Here is a 17,152-nt window from a genome sequence, read left to right as displayed (position 1 = left end):
CATAGACCAAATACTATAGAGGAGTTTATGCAAATACATACAAGTCCATATTTGGTTTTCAAATATATAAATATCATACCTGCAGGATATATTTGAAAATGTTGTTTTTTTTTATTGCCTGTTTAATTGTTGGATGAAGATTCAAAATCACATGGATCATAAATTAAATATTCATAAATGCCAAAACAGCAAACATGTGTCTCCATTACTAAATATTTCAGTTGTAAATGACCAAGCAGAACTTTCTTTCAATCCAGCCAAGAGAACAAAGCCAAGTCTTTTATCTTTTAAAACTTGACCTATAAGCCAAATGCATCATGAACCGTTCCACCAATACCCCTGCATTATGAACTGAGCATTAAAAACCTCAACACTCATCATAAAACATCTGCAACTATAAAAATCAAATGCAAATGCGTTTATAAAAACACATTTTACAACAGCAAATGATATGTGAGCATGGCCGAAACAGAGTCAAGCTAATTCAAAAGAACTCTAGATTTGAAAGACTGATCTTATCGTTGTCATCATTGCTCCTCAGGATCCCGTCAGATCCTCCAGAAAACCCTGCGGCGTCATCAGCTGTCAAGAGGGATCTATGGGCTGTTCCTGCAACAAACGCCATCATGGGGTTTCCTCCTGGAGCCAGCTCAAGAAACTGCTCATATCCTGGAAATGAGAACTATAAAAGAAGAAAATGTCAGATGACAAAATCAAATTCCATCTTTTTTCTTTCAAAATTTTTTTTTCAGTCAACTCACATGCAAGTTGACTAAGGGCTCTATTTTGACGGTCCATGCGCAGAGCGCAAAACGCAGGGCGCAAATGCTTTCAGGGCATGTCAGAACGCATTTTTGCTAATTTACAGACGGGAAAATCATGGGCTAAAAGGGTTGAGTTTATTTTCTTAATGAGTTATAGGTGTGTTTTAAGAATAAACCAATTAGAGTCTCATCTCCCATTCCCTTTAAGACCCAGCTGCGTCGCGCCAAGAGCACATTCGCTATTTACAGGACGCAAAGTAAGTCTAAGTGGAAAAACTGAGCATTTCACAAGCAAACAGTTCACAGTTGACAGTTTTTAACAGAAAACGGTTAAACAGCATCTACTGCGTGAGAATGAGAGATAATGGATCTACTTTCACTTTCACTCTTGGATAGGGAAACCTTTAGGCACAGAGATCAATTAGTCTATAAATAATTAATTTCGTTTGTTAAGCGCAAAGATTTGTTTCAAAACTATTTCTAAATTCAGTTCAAATTTCTAGCAAACGAATAAATGAACATTAATGACCAAGTGTGGTTATTTCCAAATACACCTGCCATGCCCCATATGGTCTAAAACCTGACAGGTAGGCAAATCTGAGCTTGTTTTTAATAAAATAAATATAAATATGGATATAATAAATAATACTGCTAATAATAATAACATTATACAAAAGAAAATTGTTATGAATGAACTGAAAAAGCCTCCCGAGATGAAGAAGACATAAAAGCAGTGATTTTTCATATTTATAGGCTAGAAAATAATATGTTTTGTAATATTTTAATCCTTTATATTTATATCCTATATCTATTCTTATTATATCCTATATATATCCTTAATATTTACATTTTTTCATATGTAAAGATATTTGCCTATTGCTCTCTTGTGTGTATGAAGCAGTGTGTAAGCGAGGCGCAACTCTGCGCCGAAGTTTAGACCGGGTTAGTTTTGGTCTAATGAAAAATCTATTATAGTTTCTCAAATACAACGCGCCAGCGGTCCGCCTCAGAACGCCTTCCTTTTTAGACCAGAACGCCTATGGGCGCACAAATGAGCGCTAATGCATTTGCTATTTAAACAGCGTAGCGCAACGCCTCAAAACAACTCTTGCACCAAGCTGAAACTACCAAAAGACTATTGCGCCGCGCCTTGCGCCACACTGCGCCGGGTGTATGATAGGGCCCTAGAGCTACAAAAGCTCATATATTTATTAAATCATTCTAGATCACTTGCTGATCAGTTTCTAATGCAGCAAACTGCTGTTATTCACCACAAAATAAAAACGTGTTCGTCATTTACAGGTTTAGCCATTGACTAGGTTTTTATTTTTATTAACGGCTACTAGTTTCCAACATTCTTCAAAATATCTTCTTTTGTGTTCAACAGAAATTTTTTGAGCTACTTGAGGGTGAGTCCATTTTTAATCTTAGATCAACTAAATGGTGGACTTTAACTGCAGTTTTGCTCTTTTATTCAGGAATTTCATCCATGCCCCTCATGACAAACGAGATATTTGATTCAAGGAATTGCTGGAAGCATGTATTTTTAAATCAATGTTTGATACCGCACGGCGAATGAGAGAAAAAAAACCTTCGCATTTCTCGCAACTTAGATGCCCTCGGTAGGTAGCGTCAGAAAGCTGTGTTTGTTATTCCTGTCACAAAAGGCGGCGAAAATCCTCCATGACGTTTGATTGTGGTGCTAACATGTTTACACTCAGGAGAGCGGCATTTACAGCGGATTTTTCAGTCTGTAGTGACGTTAACGTACGGTAAACTTTAGTAACTTTGAAATAATTCGACTAAGGTCCGTCTTTGAACACTGAAAGAGTACTGCTGATGATACGAACTAACTTTGTCTCTGAATAAAAAAACAAAGACCACTGATCGCTCACTTAACAAATCTGTAGAGACAGGACAATCAACACCAACTGGAGCCGTGTCTTTATTAAAAGGAGACAAGCAGCAAATCTAGATTTCACCATTTCCAGATGAGAAAAGCTCTCGAGTAAGAAAATGTTTAACAGGGTATATGCAGACATTTCAATACCTTTTTAAGACTTTTTTAAAGAGCTTATCAGAATATTTTAAGACCTCATCGCCACTTCAAGTTTAAATCAGTATCAAACCTTTAACTTAATAAACAGCTGTTAATAAACAGTAAATTAATGGAGCACAACCCGCAACAGAACTCTGATAAGCTCGGAAGAAACCGAGCTTGAATGAATAAATTACGCGGTTGTTTTCACCGACAGGTTTCAGCCACTGTTTAAACTCGTCTTCCTCTAAGCAGAAGCACGCAAACTTACATTTTCTCATTTTGCCGTCTGTTTTGCTCTATGGTTTTGTTACATGTGGAGAGCGTCACATCACCTTCCCGCATTTGTCGCAAATTATGTGACATCACCCGGACAGAGGAGCTTGGCTGGACGTGCCCCAGCCCGAACCAACGGCGTGGATCGAGCACGCCGTTGTTAATATTAGGAGGAAAATAATATAATTACGTTTTTTTGGAGTCAAACACTTTGGACCTTTGGACCTCGTAAAAACACGATTAAGACTTTTTAATACCTTTTAAGGGCCTTAATTTTATCATAATTGATTTATCAACTTTTAATACTTTTCAAGACCCCGAGGACACCCTGTTTAAGGGTGGGTTAAAGTGTAAGGGATGGTCAATTAAAGATGTAATTACAGAAATTAATTACAGATGTAATTACATGCCTGCATTTAATCAGTCATAAGTACAATGTAAAAGCATGTATTTATGCAATAAGTACATTTTAATGAACTAATTATTTCAGTGTAAGTTCATATTAGTTAAAGCCGCCTAATATAAAGTGGGACCCAAAACTGTTCTTGAAATGGGAAGACATACAGTACATAAAGATTATAACATGCAATTATAACTGTAGCAGTAAACTCTCAGTTTTGTTGTCATGATGACTTAATGCACTTAAAAAAAAGACAACACATTTACAGTAAAACAAACTGACAGCTGTGGTTGGCAGAAATTTACGGTTAAAACTGTGGGACCGGTGAACTGAGTGAAAAGTTAAGCCAAGTATTGAGAATTGTGTCCTACTATAGGGGGAAAGGGTAACTCAGCAATAACAACAACAAAACAACTCAACATATGAAAGCTACCTGATGAGTGGGTGAGTAAGGAGCTTCATAAGGCTTTGTCCTGCTTGAATCCGGATTGTCCTCTAATATCTCATTAAGGCCCACATCAGCTGAAAAACCAAGAAGCTGCTCAAGCCTTTGCTCTTTGATCTCCTGTGGACCACCGATCTCCGGTCCGAAAACAGCTGTGGCTCCCCACCATTTGTCTCCCTTCAACCTGGAAGTAGGCAGAAAAGACTTGACTCTCACAGACTTTCTAACCCTTAAAGTCTGCATGAATAGGAAGCTGCAACTGTTTTTTTTTCCGTATTGTGAAACGGAATATTAAATGAGAAAACAGTGGGTGTGGCTTGCTTTTTCAACTACCAGACGATTGGATGTTGTAAAGTAGGCATTTCAGAGTTATTACAGCCTAACCTCACTATTTCTGTTTGTTGTCAAAACTGGAGGGGCGTGGCTTAGTATGTTAGTATGTTTTTTTCTTAATTATTAATTGTTCAGCACAAAACTAAAAATGTGAGCTAACAACTTCAATATGGTTAGTTTTAATTTCATTGGTACTTTAAGAACAAATGAAATCAAAAGTGACCATATAATTTTGTTAAGAATTCATTGGTGAACTATCCCTTTAAAGGCCTCTTTCTCTCACAATCCTCCTTCCTCTCACTGGTTTATATGGCGCTGTCTCATCCGAAGTTCTCCTATGTGTTGGAAAACGTTTGCAGCATGTCCGTGTCCTCTTTGACTTCTTTTTCTAACCATCAGCTTTGAAGGATGTGGCAGCTTCTCATGCGTCAGGCCTATGTTCACTCCATAGCGTCTGCTCATCTGAAACAATGAGTTTACAGCAGATGAACTAGTAATATACAGCTGAAGTCAAGATTATTCGCCCTCCTGTGAATTGTGTTTTACTTTTCAAATATTTTACAAATGATGTTTAACAGAGCAAGGAATTTTCCTAGCATACTAGTATCTTGAAAAACATCTAGTCAAATATTATGTGCTGTCATCATCGCGAAGATAAAATAAATCAGTTATTAGAAATTAGTTATAAAAACTATTATGTTTAAAAATGTGTTGAAAAAAATATTTCCTCTGTTAAGATTTTGGGGAAAACAATAAACAGAGGGTCTAATTATTCAGACTTATATACATATATGGTAACTTTAGAGTTGTGCAAGTGAAAAAGAAGTCATTTTTAGAGTAGCAAATATTTGGATCATCACCTTTTTACTTAGTTGTCCTAAAACAATTCACAATCCACTTCTTTTGACTACTATATATATATATATATATATATATATATATATATATATATATATATATATATATATATATATATATATATATATATATATATATATATATATATATATATATATATATAATTGTATATATTCCTATTGTATTATATATATATATATATATATATATATATATATATATATATATATATATATATAAATAAATAATTGTATATACTCCTATTATATATATATATATACAATAGGGTTAGGGATATATATATATATCATTGTATATACTCCTATTGTATTATATATATATATATATATATATATATATATATATATATATATATATATATATATATATATATATATATATATATATATATATATTTATATATATATATATATATATATATACAATTGTATATATTCCTATTGTATTATATATATATATATATATATATATATATATAAATAAATAATTGTATATACTCCTATTATATATATATATATATATATATATATATATATATATATTTATATATATATATATATATTTATTTATATATATATATATATATATTACTATATATATATATATATATATATATATATATATATATATATATATATATATATATATATAGTAGTCAAAAGAAGTGGATTGTGAATTGTATATATATAATACTATAGGGGAATAAATGTGGTAATATAGGTTTTCACTATGATTTCACTATGGGTCTTGAGGTACATTTGATATGTCTAACTACTCACCGTCCCATCTTCTGAACTAGAGAACAGGTCAGGAGCAAGAAAGAGTTCAGGTCTGAATGACTCCTCACTGCCGACAGACAGACAGACAGACAGACAGACAGACAGACAGACAGACAGACAGACAGAGTCAGCACTATGAGCAAACTTTTGAACACTGCATCAGGGTCATCAAATTAATACCAGTGCAGGGGCATTTCTGTCCTCCAGAAAGTCTGAGATTGTTCAGATAAAAAGCTCTCATCACTGTGACGATTCACTTCCCTAGATCTCCTGCAGATGGCACAGCAACACAACAATCTCCATAAACAACCGTAGACCACAGAGAAAAGTATTAATATGGAAAACATTTCGTTTTATTTACATATCTGACAGAAACTCTTACTTCGCAAAAGGCGGAAATAGGTCAAAGTCCTCCGTTTCAGTTTCTGGTGACAGATATGTCGTGGACCACATTTTCTCTAAAAACTTTTTAAATATTAGTTATATTCGGGTAAATATTTAAATAAACGTTTATATTCTTGGAATAAAACACTTTAGCATACATATTAACAATAAACTGTAAATATATTGACAGGAAAAAACGTTAAAATACCACTTACAGCCTAGTGTTCGAGTGTAATCTTCATGTATTTATGTTTGGGACATTTTCGCGCCCCTTGCCTGTCATGCGCACGAGAGAGGGTAGTGATTATTAATGTCACTTGATTATTAACGTTAATAATATTATTTAAAATACATTATAAACTTTAATACTTTGACATTAAGTACTTTGACACTCTGAAATTAAGTAAAAACGCAGACATGATATCAGTCCATTCCAGTGGCACTGTTATCCAAATTACGTCATAAATTAAATTGGCATTTAATACAAAATATACATTTATTACAATCAAAATATGTATTTATTTATTTCCATTAGAAAGGTGTAGCATATGAACGGGACTTTTAACTGCTCTCTAGTCTGCTCACGTCATGCTCTGTCTGATCTTTGGGAAGGGTGACGGTGTTGGGCTCCAAACTTTCACATACCGGCGATTGTTTAATTCATCCGTCTTCATTCAGTAAGATCTGTCACTGCCATAAATACTATACAGAAGTATTCTTATTATTCACAATTGTGTAAATTTATCCGAAGAGTTCGCGTCTCCTCATTTTGAAAGTTGTTTTTTCTCTCTCTCGTTTGAAGTGCGGAGATTTGGGAGAGCCACAAGTTAAATGGACGCACGAGGATCGCATTTGTGTATGTGAGTGTAATTAAAACATAATGGTGAAGGGCAGAAAAACGGATAATTAACTTCTCCTGACACTGCTGTTGGATTGGGTTTTGTACATAACGAATTCCAGTCAACGGAAAAACTTCGACCCAAGTTTTCCTGCTGTTGGTCGTCGTGTGATCCAGCAGGTGGAGAAACACAAGCCGCTGTTTCATCATTGAAAACAACACTGGAATATCTTCTTAAATAAACCAGTTTTCCTTTGGAAATCTTCCTGGATTTAATTTCGACGACTTGGTGGCTCAAAAAAGCAACTGTCCAAAGCTAGTAAGTGTTAAAACACAACTTCAACCATAACGTTACACAAAAACATAATAACTATTGAGGTAAAGCTGGATTTATATTCACATATTCGAACTTTCTCCTTAATATTATTACAGAAAAGTAAAATTTTAAATAGTAAAATCATATTAGCAGCCTACAACATTGTCCATAATCAAATATATAAGTTAGTGCATATGTTGTTTTGAAGACATCCTTGTAATTTCAGACCGAATATTCAAAGTACCATAGTAAACAATACAGAAAGTATGTCTTAAGTTGTCACTTAATGAATGTGCGACTATAAAATCAACTTTACCTCAATACCATAACGTTACATAAACTATAATTTTACACACAAACAAAAACAAACAGTGATGTTTGATTGCATAGGGGCATCACGTTAATTGTCAAAACATCTTAAAGGAAAAACTTACTGAGGTAAAGTTTGTTTTATATTTACACATTCTGACTTTCTCCTTAATTAAATCTTTTCAGAGAAGTATTCTTTGCAAACTCTAAATAGTGAAATCATATTAGCAGCCAATGACTATCTAACTAAAACATTGTTTACAGTCAAATAAATAGTGCTAATGTTGTTTTGAAGACACATTTACATCTGATTTCAGACAGAATATTCAAAGTACCATGGTAAACAATACAGTGAGCATGTCACTAAATGAACGTGCCACAATAAAACCAACTTTACCTTAAAATCATGACGTTACACAAACTATAACCTTACATGTAAACATATAACATCACGTTAAACAAACCATAATGTTTCACACAAACATAAACAAACATGTAGGGATGTTTTATTGCATGTATACGAGCTCGAAAACTACAATAGTAAGTGTTAAAACTCAACTTCAACCATAATGTTACACTAAAACCTGTACTATAACTATTGAGGTAAAGTTGGTTTTACTGTATGTTCACACATTCGAACTTTGTCCGTAATAATATAATTTCAGAAAAGTAATCTTAATTCTAAATAGAGGAATCATATTAGCAGCCAATGACTAAACTACAACTTTGTCCACAAATATATAGTCATACTTGTAATTTCAGCTCAATTATTCAAAGTATCATGTTAAACAATACAGCGAGCATGACACCGGTTGTCACTAAACGAATGTGCCACAATAAAACTTTACCTCTAAACCATAACATTACACAAACTATAAACTTACATTTAAACATATACAGTAACATCGCGTTAAACAAACCATAATGCTGCACAGAAACATAAACCAACATGTAGGGATGTTTTTTTTGCATGTAGATGAGCTCGAAAAAGCAACTGGCCAAAACTAGTAAGTGTTAAAACTCAACTTCAACCATAACGTTACCCATAAACACATACTATAACTATTGAGGTTGGTTTTTTATTTATGCATTCGAACTTTGTCCTTAATAATATAATTTCAGAAAAGTAACATTTTAAATAGTGTAATCATATTAGAAGCCTACAACATTGTCCTCAATCAAATATATAGTAATGTTGTCTTGAAGACATCCTTGTAATTTCAGACCAAATATTCAAAGTACCATGGTAAACAATACAGTGAGCATATCAAAGGTTGTCAAATGAATATGCGAATATAAAACCAACTTTACCTCAATACTAAAACGTTACACAAACCATGAAGTTACATGTAAACGTATAACGTTACGTTAAACAAACCGTTATGTTACACATTATATATTTGACTTCATTGATAAGAATGGTTTGCATTAAATGGATGGTTTACTTTAAAATTAAAATGTGCTCACAATTAACACTTCCTCAAGTGTTCGAGTCTTTGAGTTTATTTATTGTCTTGACCACTTAAGGAAATATTGTGACGAAAGCTGAAAACGTCAACCACTGACTTTTATAGTAGAAAAAAAAAACAAATACTTCAAATGTGAAACTTTCTACTTTTCATTATTTATTTTAATACAATTATATATTTTTACTTTATTGCTAAGAATTGTTTGCGTTAAAGGGATAATAGACTTGCTCACTATTTGCTCTCCCTCAAGTGTCCAAATTTTTAAGTTTCTTTATTTTACCACTAAAGATGTTCTGAAGAAAGCTGCAAACATGACAACCCTTGACTTTCATAGTAGAAAAACAAATACTTCAAATTTGAAAATTTCTGCTTTTCATTATTTATTTTTCATACAATTATATATTCTTACTTCATCAATAAGAATGGTTTGTATTAAAGGGATAGTTCACTCAAAAATGAAATATGCTCACAATTAACTCTCCCTCAAGCATCAATATCTTTGAGTTTCTTTATTTTCTTGACCACTAAAGGAAAAATTCTGAGGAAAGCTGAAAACCTGTAACTATTGACTTCCTAAGTATTTCTTTTTCCTAGTATGGAAGTCAATATTTAAAGGTTTCCAGCTTTATTTAAAATAACTTACTTTAATAAGTCAAACTAAAAACAGGCTTGGAACAATAAAAGGATGACAGAATTGTCACGTTAAATGTCTGAAGATAAATATTTTGACAGTTGTCATTTGTGTTTAAACTTTACCTTTACTAAAATTACTACAGTTATATGACCATTTATCCAACATTTTAGTTAATGGATAACTTCAGTTTCAACTACAGTAGTTTCACTTCATCAATGAAGTTTAAAGGAATGTTTACATGACTCAAGATCTTACCTGATAAAAGGAAATTCCTACAGGATTTGTCTTATTACTCAATCTGCTTTTTCTCTTGACCTTTGGATTGATTACATTAGTATAATGTAAAAATGCATTTAAAAGTGGAGGATTAACTTATTTATCTATTTCCCATGGCAGCATTTTATCCTTCTTTGTGGTCAAAATAGTTACATTATCTATTTGATAAAATAATATGCATTTCTTTATGTCATACAAGATAATTTCCATTTCCCTCTTTTAGATTGCTGCTGAATTATTAGAACAGATTGCTCACATGATTTGTGGCTTATTGAATTCATGAAAAGACATTGCTTCAGGTGTCTGGTGTATATCATTTTGTTTGATTCATGCTGTTGGCTCCAGGCACTTTTTGATTGATTTGACAGTGTGCAGAAAACTACCATTTATTTTTCCACTGTGTTTTTTTTTGGACATCATTTCAAAGTGATGCTTTCAAGTAGTGGTGTAACAGATCACAACTCTCACGATTCAGATCACATTATGGATTTTTAGTCATGATCAGACCTTTTTTCGGATTAGCCAAAAAGGTAAGGAGACTAATGTAATTTGCTTTCCATTTTTTACAAAAACAGAACTACAAGACACTTTTGGTTTTAACAAACAGAACTTAGAACCTGTAATTTAATAATAAAAATAAAATGAAGAAATAATCGGCTAGATAAAAATAAGTTGTAAAATATTCAGTACTGTGAAATTCACTGTTATTACTACTCTTTCTGATAATGCTAAATGTAGAAATCTAACTTAATTTGTACAACCCATATTTTTTTTGTCTCAATTTCAATACATAATTCAGTTATTTAATCATAAATATGTACGCTTCATTGCGAGATGTATCATTTTTAAAAATTTATTCAGTGGCATGTTTTTGATGCCTGGCTGTTGCCACCTATTGGTTAAATTAATGTAATTGCTGCCTACAACTTTCATTTTTTGAGTATATCAAGTGAAATGCATACGAACAGGGATTTTATATCTTTACCGTAAACATAAGCGGTTATATCACCACTGTATATATAAAATATAAACTGTTATCCCAGTACTTCTGTGTTATTTGACTGTAAAGACTTTTTGCGTTTTTCAAGCACTGATTTGAATGTATTGATTCGAAGGATTAATAATATGCAAATCACCATTATTTATGATTTATGTTGCGTGTTTGTTGAGATCCCAATCTTTTATTAATTAATTGTGCAGATTATGCCGAGTTCAGGCTGCATGATTTTCAAAGTAGTCGTGTCACAGATGTTTTCACACTGCATGACTATCTGGGCTAGCGTTTCGTCGCTGCTTTGTTTACACTGCAAGATGGATCGGCGACAGGGACTTTCATATTGCATGACTTTACTATAGGAAGAATCGCCGACAACTTTGTCCAAACTACATCTCACAGCCAAAAACACGTCGTATATCTTTTGTTATTAACTACATAATGAGAAAGAAGCCTTTAATGGGGTAGAACATGTACATTTTTGCTTACCTGGGTTTAAAGGGAATTAGCCATTTCTCCTCAACGTTGTTAATAAACTAATTTCTTTCTGTATGAAATGTCAAACACACACGGTTGCTCCTGAGTCCTGTCAAACATCCACTAGTTTTTCCTCCATTTTGTGGGTCCAAATAAACCGAAAAAGAGCGCTTTTAACTTCTCCCCCAGCCTCCCGCTGGCCTGCAGCAGTTATACACACACGCACACGCAAGTGAATGCCGCTCTCATTGGCTGTAGGCGATCGCTGATGTTATTTTTAGTCAAAACACAATTCACACGGCATGATTTGAATCGCTGACAGCTCCAGATATTTAGCACGCCAAATATCTCGCAGGCATCGGCGACTCATCTGCGATTCTCTCAGATCGCGTCTTTGATAGTTCATACTGTGTGATTGTCACTCACGTGCACGAGCAGCGATTTGCCTGTGATTTCAGGCATTTGTCGGCGATTTCTCAAAACCTGTCGGCGAGCCAAAATCAGGGCTAAAATCACGCAGTCTGAACTAGGCATTACACTGAATGCATTAATGCAGGCTAAACAAGTAGTGACAGAAAACACCTTTAATAACCTAAAAAACCTCACCACATATCGAATAACCCACCAAAACTTTTTCCGTCATCGTTATTTTTTACAGGAAAGCCTAAATGCTTTCATACATATGATTTGAACGATGCGAGAGGTGATCTTTCTGTGATCGTTACAAATTTTGTAAAGTAAAAAAAAGGATTAATCCTTTAGTCACTCGTGTTCCCAACCATGGGTTGTGATCTGTACGAATCATGGATCAACCTTGATCCATTACACTACTACTTTCAAGTATTGATAAAATTTCATGTGATAAAACTTGATGCTTTTTAGGCATGTGCCCCAGCTTTTGCTCTTTATATTCTGTAACACTTTATTTTGATTGTCCATTTGAGTATTAGTTGTCTGTCTGCTTAATATCTGTTGATACTTCTCCTTCAACAGACATTTAACTGACTGTAAGACACTTTGCAAGTACATGTCAACTTACACTAAGCTCAAACCTTACCCCAACCTAACGCCTGATTCACATAGGGCTTCAGCGTCAACGCCTGACATAGGGCGTGTCTGAAGTTGGGGCTGACTCGAAACCATAGCAGCGTCAGCCAATGAAATTAGTCAGCAATAGGCCACTGTCTGAGCTGGTGTATTTGCATACAGCGATCTGATTGGCTAATGCTTCCGTTGGCACTTGAAAAGTTGAGAAAGTTCCAACTTCTGCAGTGAGCAACGCCACTGAAGCTGCGCCGACGGATCCACAATGCAGTTCAGCAACGCCTGACGTCACCCATTCGTCACCCAATGTATGGGAAGCATTGACGCTGACGCCCGAGTGAATGGGTTGTAACAGTCTACTTATAATCTAATGAGAATTAGTTGGCATGTTGATGCAATGTAACTTAAGTTCAACAAACAAACCATTAAAAAAGTGTGACCTTATATTCCTTTGAAATATCATCTAAATCAGTGATTCTCAAACTAGTTTTCATCAAGTACCACCTCAGAAAAGAAATTGTCTCTCCAAGTACCACCAAAATGAGGAGTATTGAAATAAAGTAGCGCATTAGGCCCAGTAAAGCAGCTACAACTCTGCAGAGTTAAAAAATGTGGCAGATTACATCAGAAATATAGGCTATATGTCATATATGACATATTATATACATCATTTTTGATAAATTTTGAAATGTGTGTAGCATGTACATGACATATTTCATTCCTCCGCGTACCACTCGTGGTACACGTACCACAGTTTGAGAACCACTGATCTAAATGTAGTGCTATTTGAATATTCATTGCCTTGCAAGACATCAAATAATTATTTTTTTTCTTTCATTTTTGGTAAAGATAATTTTTCTGACCATCACATTAGGTTGTGAGGGAATATATCCATACAATTAATTAATTAGATCTATTTTATACTTTATTAATGAATCTCTCTTGCTCTTTTTCAAGTTTTTAAGTTGTGTAACGTTTTGTCTGCTTCCTCAGATTCTGTCTGTGTACTCTCTGTCTTGTCTCCGGAACTTTAATTGAAAACCGGGTTTGCATGCCTGTATTCTGCACTGCAGCTGTTTGACTTTAAGGACTTTATTACAGGGTACAGACACACACACACTTAATGATAGACCAGCATTCCTCAAGTTCACAAAGGTATGCTGGCTCTGTATTTCTCATTTTAGCCGTCTGTCTCTCCTTGACTCATTCTTCCTCTCAGATGGCTTAAATGAGTTGTTTAGTTCAGAAGAAGGATTTAGAGAGAGAGAGAAAATACTTTTTAAAGTAAGTTTTCTGTTCTCAAAAAAAATGTTCTTTATATAGTAGTTGTTTTTTTCTTTGACAGAAAATCTAATTATGTTTTCAAGTTTGCTTTGTGTCTTATTAGGGCTGCTAAGTTTGGCTTAAAGATTCTGATTGCATATAAATTTGACCGAAAGCTTTTTGATTGTCAATAATAATAATAATATATTATCATTTTTTAAATTAAACTCGTGATATTACTGCACTAAACAAATCATGCATTTCAAGAAAACATTATAATATTCATTTTCTTGTCGGCTTAGTCCCTTTATTAATCCGGGTTCGCCACAGCGGAATGAACCGCCAACTTATCCAGCAAGTTTTTATGCAGCGAATGCCCTTCCAGCCGCAACCCATCTCTGGGAAACATCCACACACACATTCACACGCACACACATACACTACGGACAATTTAGCCTTCAAAATTCACCTGTACCACATTTCCTTGGACTGTGGGTGAAACCGGAGCAACCGGAGGAAACCCACGCAAACACAGGGAGAACATGCAAACTCCACACAGAACCGCCAACTGAGCCGAGGATCGAACTAGCGACCCAGCGACCTTCTTGCTGTGAGGCGAACGTGCTACCCACTGCGTCGCCAACATTATAATAATTGATTCAAACTTAGTTTTCCAGTGAAACTTTACAATTAAAACAATTAAGTACAAATGTAGTCAGCAGTTTATTTAAAATATCAAACATTTTTCATCAGAAACTCCAGCAAGCTTTCAGGGCTCTCTCAGGCAGTAGGCTATACAAGTGTTTAACAGTTTTGATTAGATGGTTAATAAGATGGTGATAAGAGTGTCTGCGTAAACAAACCAAACAAAAATATCTATGGTTTAAATTGCACAGATTAATTGTTCACCTTAAGAATCGCACTGTCCGCTGTTAAAATAAACATTGCAAATTTTGATCTCGCACAGACTTTAAGTAGGCCTGTCAATAATTAACTTACCGCACAACACATGGACATGAGCTCAATCATTTTTTATGACGCAGTATATATCACCCAAAAACCAAATCTAGCAAAGGTTTAGCTGATTGTGCAACATCTCTATCTCTGTCAGTGACTGTCAGTGTCAGTATGGTTAAAAAACACCATAGTACCTACTGTAAATTGCTAGAGTATGTTCTCATGTGGGTGTCAGACAATTGAAATGCTATCTAGTCACAGATATTGCATCCTATGGTACCTTTGTACCTTGCACTTTTTTTGATAGCATTTGTTATTATTTATTTAGGATATTTGTTTTCACATATGCCTAATTATTATATTGTTTAAATAACTAGAATTAAATAAAAAATTCTTAAGAATAAAATATAATGCGTTCTTTGGAAGAGTGTACTTGCATTGTGATGCTATTATACTGTCATTCATTATATGAGTGGCATAAAATGGCCTTAAAATGACAATAATATTGTTTATCGCAATATATTTTTGCAAAATATATATTTAATATATATATTTATTGCAAAATATCATACAAAAAAAAATCGATATCGTGACAGGCCTAACTTTAGGTGATTTTAACATTAGTCTTGGCAAAAGTTCCTAAATCAGAATAGGTCTTTTGTCTCAACAGACGCCGCTTCTCAATATGATGTTGACAAAATGTGTGAGTGGTGGGTCAGTCTCCAGTTATTTTCGGGTGCAGCATGGCATTTTTATATCTGTAAATCACGTGTGAGATTTCTCCTGTTGTATATACCAAAGACAAGTTTTTAGGGAGACAAGGGTGAGCAAATAACAGGAATGTCATGTTTGTCTGAAATGTCCCTTTAAATTGATCAAAGCAAAGTTCAGAATTGACAGAGGAAGATTTGGTCTTGATCAGCGTTTCTCTTTTATCAGTATGCAGCTCTGAGTGGGCTGTTTGTGTCAGCAGCTGCGCAGGGATTGCTCCAGATTCCAGACCTTATTACTAAAATGTGACCAGCATTAAAGTTCCAGACGTTACAGAAACTGTGTTCCAGAGGGGAAAGAGAAAGTGAGGAAAAGGGCATAAAAGAGGGTGTGGAGGCCTGCCTGCAGGAAACCCTTTACTTTGCCCCTACCAGTGTTTTAAGCAGTTTTTTTTTTCAGGGATTTTTTTTTTTAAACTATGCAATCATGATTTTTGCAGTCATTATCTTTACAAAATACTTCACTAGCAATATTACAGAGGGCAGACATGTTGAATTCATATGTCCAACCAAAAGCAAGTTGCTTTATTTTAGTTTTATTTTACTTTATCTCGTCTGCCTAAGCTTAAGTTTCCGTATTTTGTGATTCACAAGTGTTTTTCCTTTGTTTACGGTTGTGAATTGCATTATGGGACCTTGATCTCTGCTCTGTCAACTCTACTGTAAAATTTTAGTAGTTTGAAATAATGTTATGTATAAGATAGAATATATAGAGAAATAAGGCCCCGTTTACACTAGTGCGTTTTAGTTTTAAAACGGCGTTTTAGAATGAAAACGATCCGCGTCCACACTCGCGCTTTACCCAGCGTTTCTGAACTGCTCTCCGTCCACACCAAAACGCTGAAAACGCACATCACGTGACCACACACACACACTTTGGCAAGCGCTCCAGCATTTCTACGCAGATGAGAGCTCTGCTAGTCGGACTTCTCATCAAGCATCTCCCGCTGGATCTAATCTCACTATATTTATTAAACGTGATATTTCATTCATCTTGTTGTCTTTATCTAACGACATATTCCCTGACTTTGGTCATTGGAATCTATTACTTGTTCTCAGGTAACGTGTTTTGGCTGAGCGCAAAGATAAGTTAATGATTAATGTAAGCACGTAGCCTACATTCTGTATATTGACTGATCGCTTGCCTTTATTTCCTATAATATATAAACTTATTGTATGTTATACTTTTATAATGGCCATAATCGATTATTAAAACTGATATTCAGCAAAAGAGAGGGTATGTTTCGTATTTTCACTGAAATTGAAAGGAGGCAGTTGTTATAGGCTCCGTTTTGTTATAAATATGCACACAGTGAAGATGACGCTCATATGCAGCACGACGCCTCAACATGTCTGCTGTCTGTTTAGTTGTTAATATTAAAATAAAAATAGGCAGTTCCTTATATCAAGTTTACATTTTATTGTTGAGAAAGTGAAACAACGTAGCCAGGGTGATGTGAATGAAGTTATAAAGCACACTGTTCCCTGTGAAGATTGACGCGTGTCC

At 34.4% G+C, this 17,152-nt stretch overlaps 2 protein-coding genes and 1 long non-coding RNA gene across 55 annotated transcripts in view; 1 reads left to right on the top strand and 2 right to left on the bottom strand.

Annotated features, from left to right (window-relative positions):
* Window positions 1-17,152, bottom strand: part of LOC147844522 (uncharacterized) — a 69,916-nt gene that overhangs the window by 204 nt on the left and 52,560 nt on the right. The gene's annotated exons all lie outside the window — the stretch shown is intronic.
* Window positions 3-6,581, bottom strand: LOC137495537 (uncharacterized). Of its 4 annotated transcripts, none has more exons than XM_087254633.1 (7): window positions 6,514-6,581; window positions 6,297-6,379; window positions 6,095-6,184; window positions 5,915-5,981; window positions 4,558-4,718; window positions 3,912-4,107; window positions 3-682 (listed from the first exon to the last, which is right to left on the bottom strand). In XM_087254633.1, exons 2-7 carry the CDS (start codon window positions 6,365-6,367, stop codon window positions 485-487), a joined length of 783 nt encoding a protein of 260 aa, XP_087110759.1. In that variant the 5' UTR covers window positions 6,368-6,379; window positions 6,514-6,581; the 3' UTR covers window positions 3-484. The 4 variants fall into 4 exon arrangements, with proteins under 4 accessions (XP_087110759.1, XP_087110760.1, XP_087110761.1 ...); XM_087254634.1 differs by having other exon boundaries at window positions 6,297-6,372; XM_087254635.1 differs by lacking the exon at window positions 3-682 and adding an exon at window positions 2,638-2,707.
* Window positions 6,887-17,152, top strand: part of kif1ca (kinesin family member 1C, a) — a 55,807-nt gene continuing 45,541 nt past the window's right edge. For 12 of the 50 annotated variants that reach the window (XR_015491971.1, XR_015491964.1, XR_015491959.1 and 9 more), the window contains exons 1-2: window positions 6,887-6,975; window positions 7,101-7,455. The gene's annotated coding sequence lies outside the window, so the exon portion shown is untranslated. Of the gene's footprint in view, window positions 7,456-17,152 lie in introns of all 50 variants that reach the window. The other 38 variants (XR_015491967.1, XR_015491970.1, XR_015491969.1 and 35 more) reach the window with 8 other exon arrangements.

The sequence above is a fragment of the Danio rerio genome, chromosome 5 (genome assembly GCF_052040795.2).
Source record: "Danio rerio strain M-AB ecotype USA chromosome 5, GRCz13ab, whole genome shotgun sequence".
Classification (NCBI taxonomy): domain Eukaryota; kingdom Metazoa; phylum Chordata; class Actinopteri; order Cypriniformes; family Danionidae; genus Danio; species Danio rerio.
This window is presented reverse-complemented; position numbering and strand designations above follow the sequence as displayed.

What these genes read in the sequence shown, in the direction of transcription:
- LOC137495537 (XM_087254633.1), bottom strand. Translation starts at nt 6,367, where the DNA reads ATGTGGTCCACGACATATCTGTCACCAGAAACTGAAACGGAGGACTTT. An exon ending in CTAGTTCAGAAGATGGGACG is followed by an intron (nt 4,719 to 5,914) that starts GTGAGTAGTTAG and finishes TCATTGTTTCAG; the next exon opens with ATGAGCAGACGCTATGGAGT. An exon ending in AGACAGCGCCATATAAACCA is followed by an intron (nt 4,108 to 4,557) that starts GTGAGAGGAAGG and finishes GCCTACTTCCAG; the next exon opens with GTTGAAGGGAGACAAATGGT.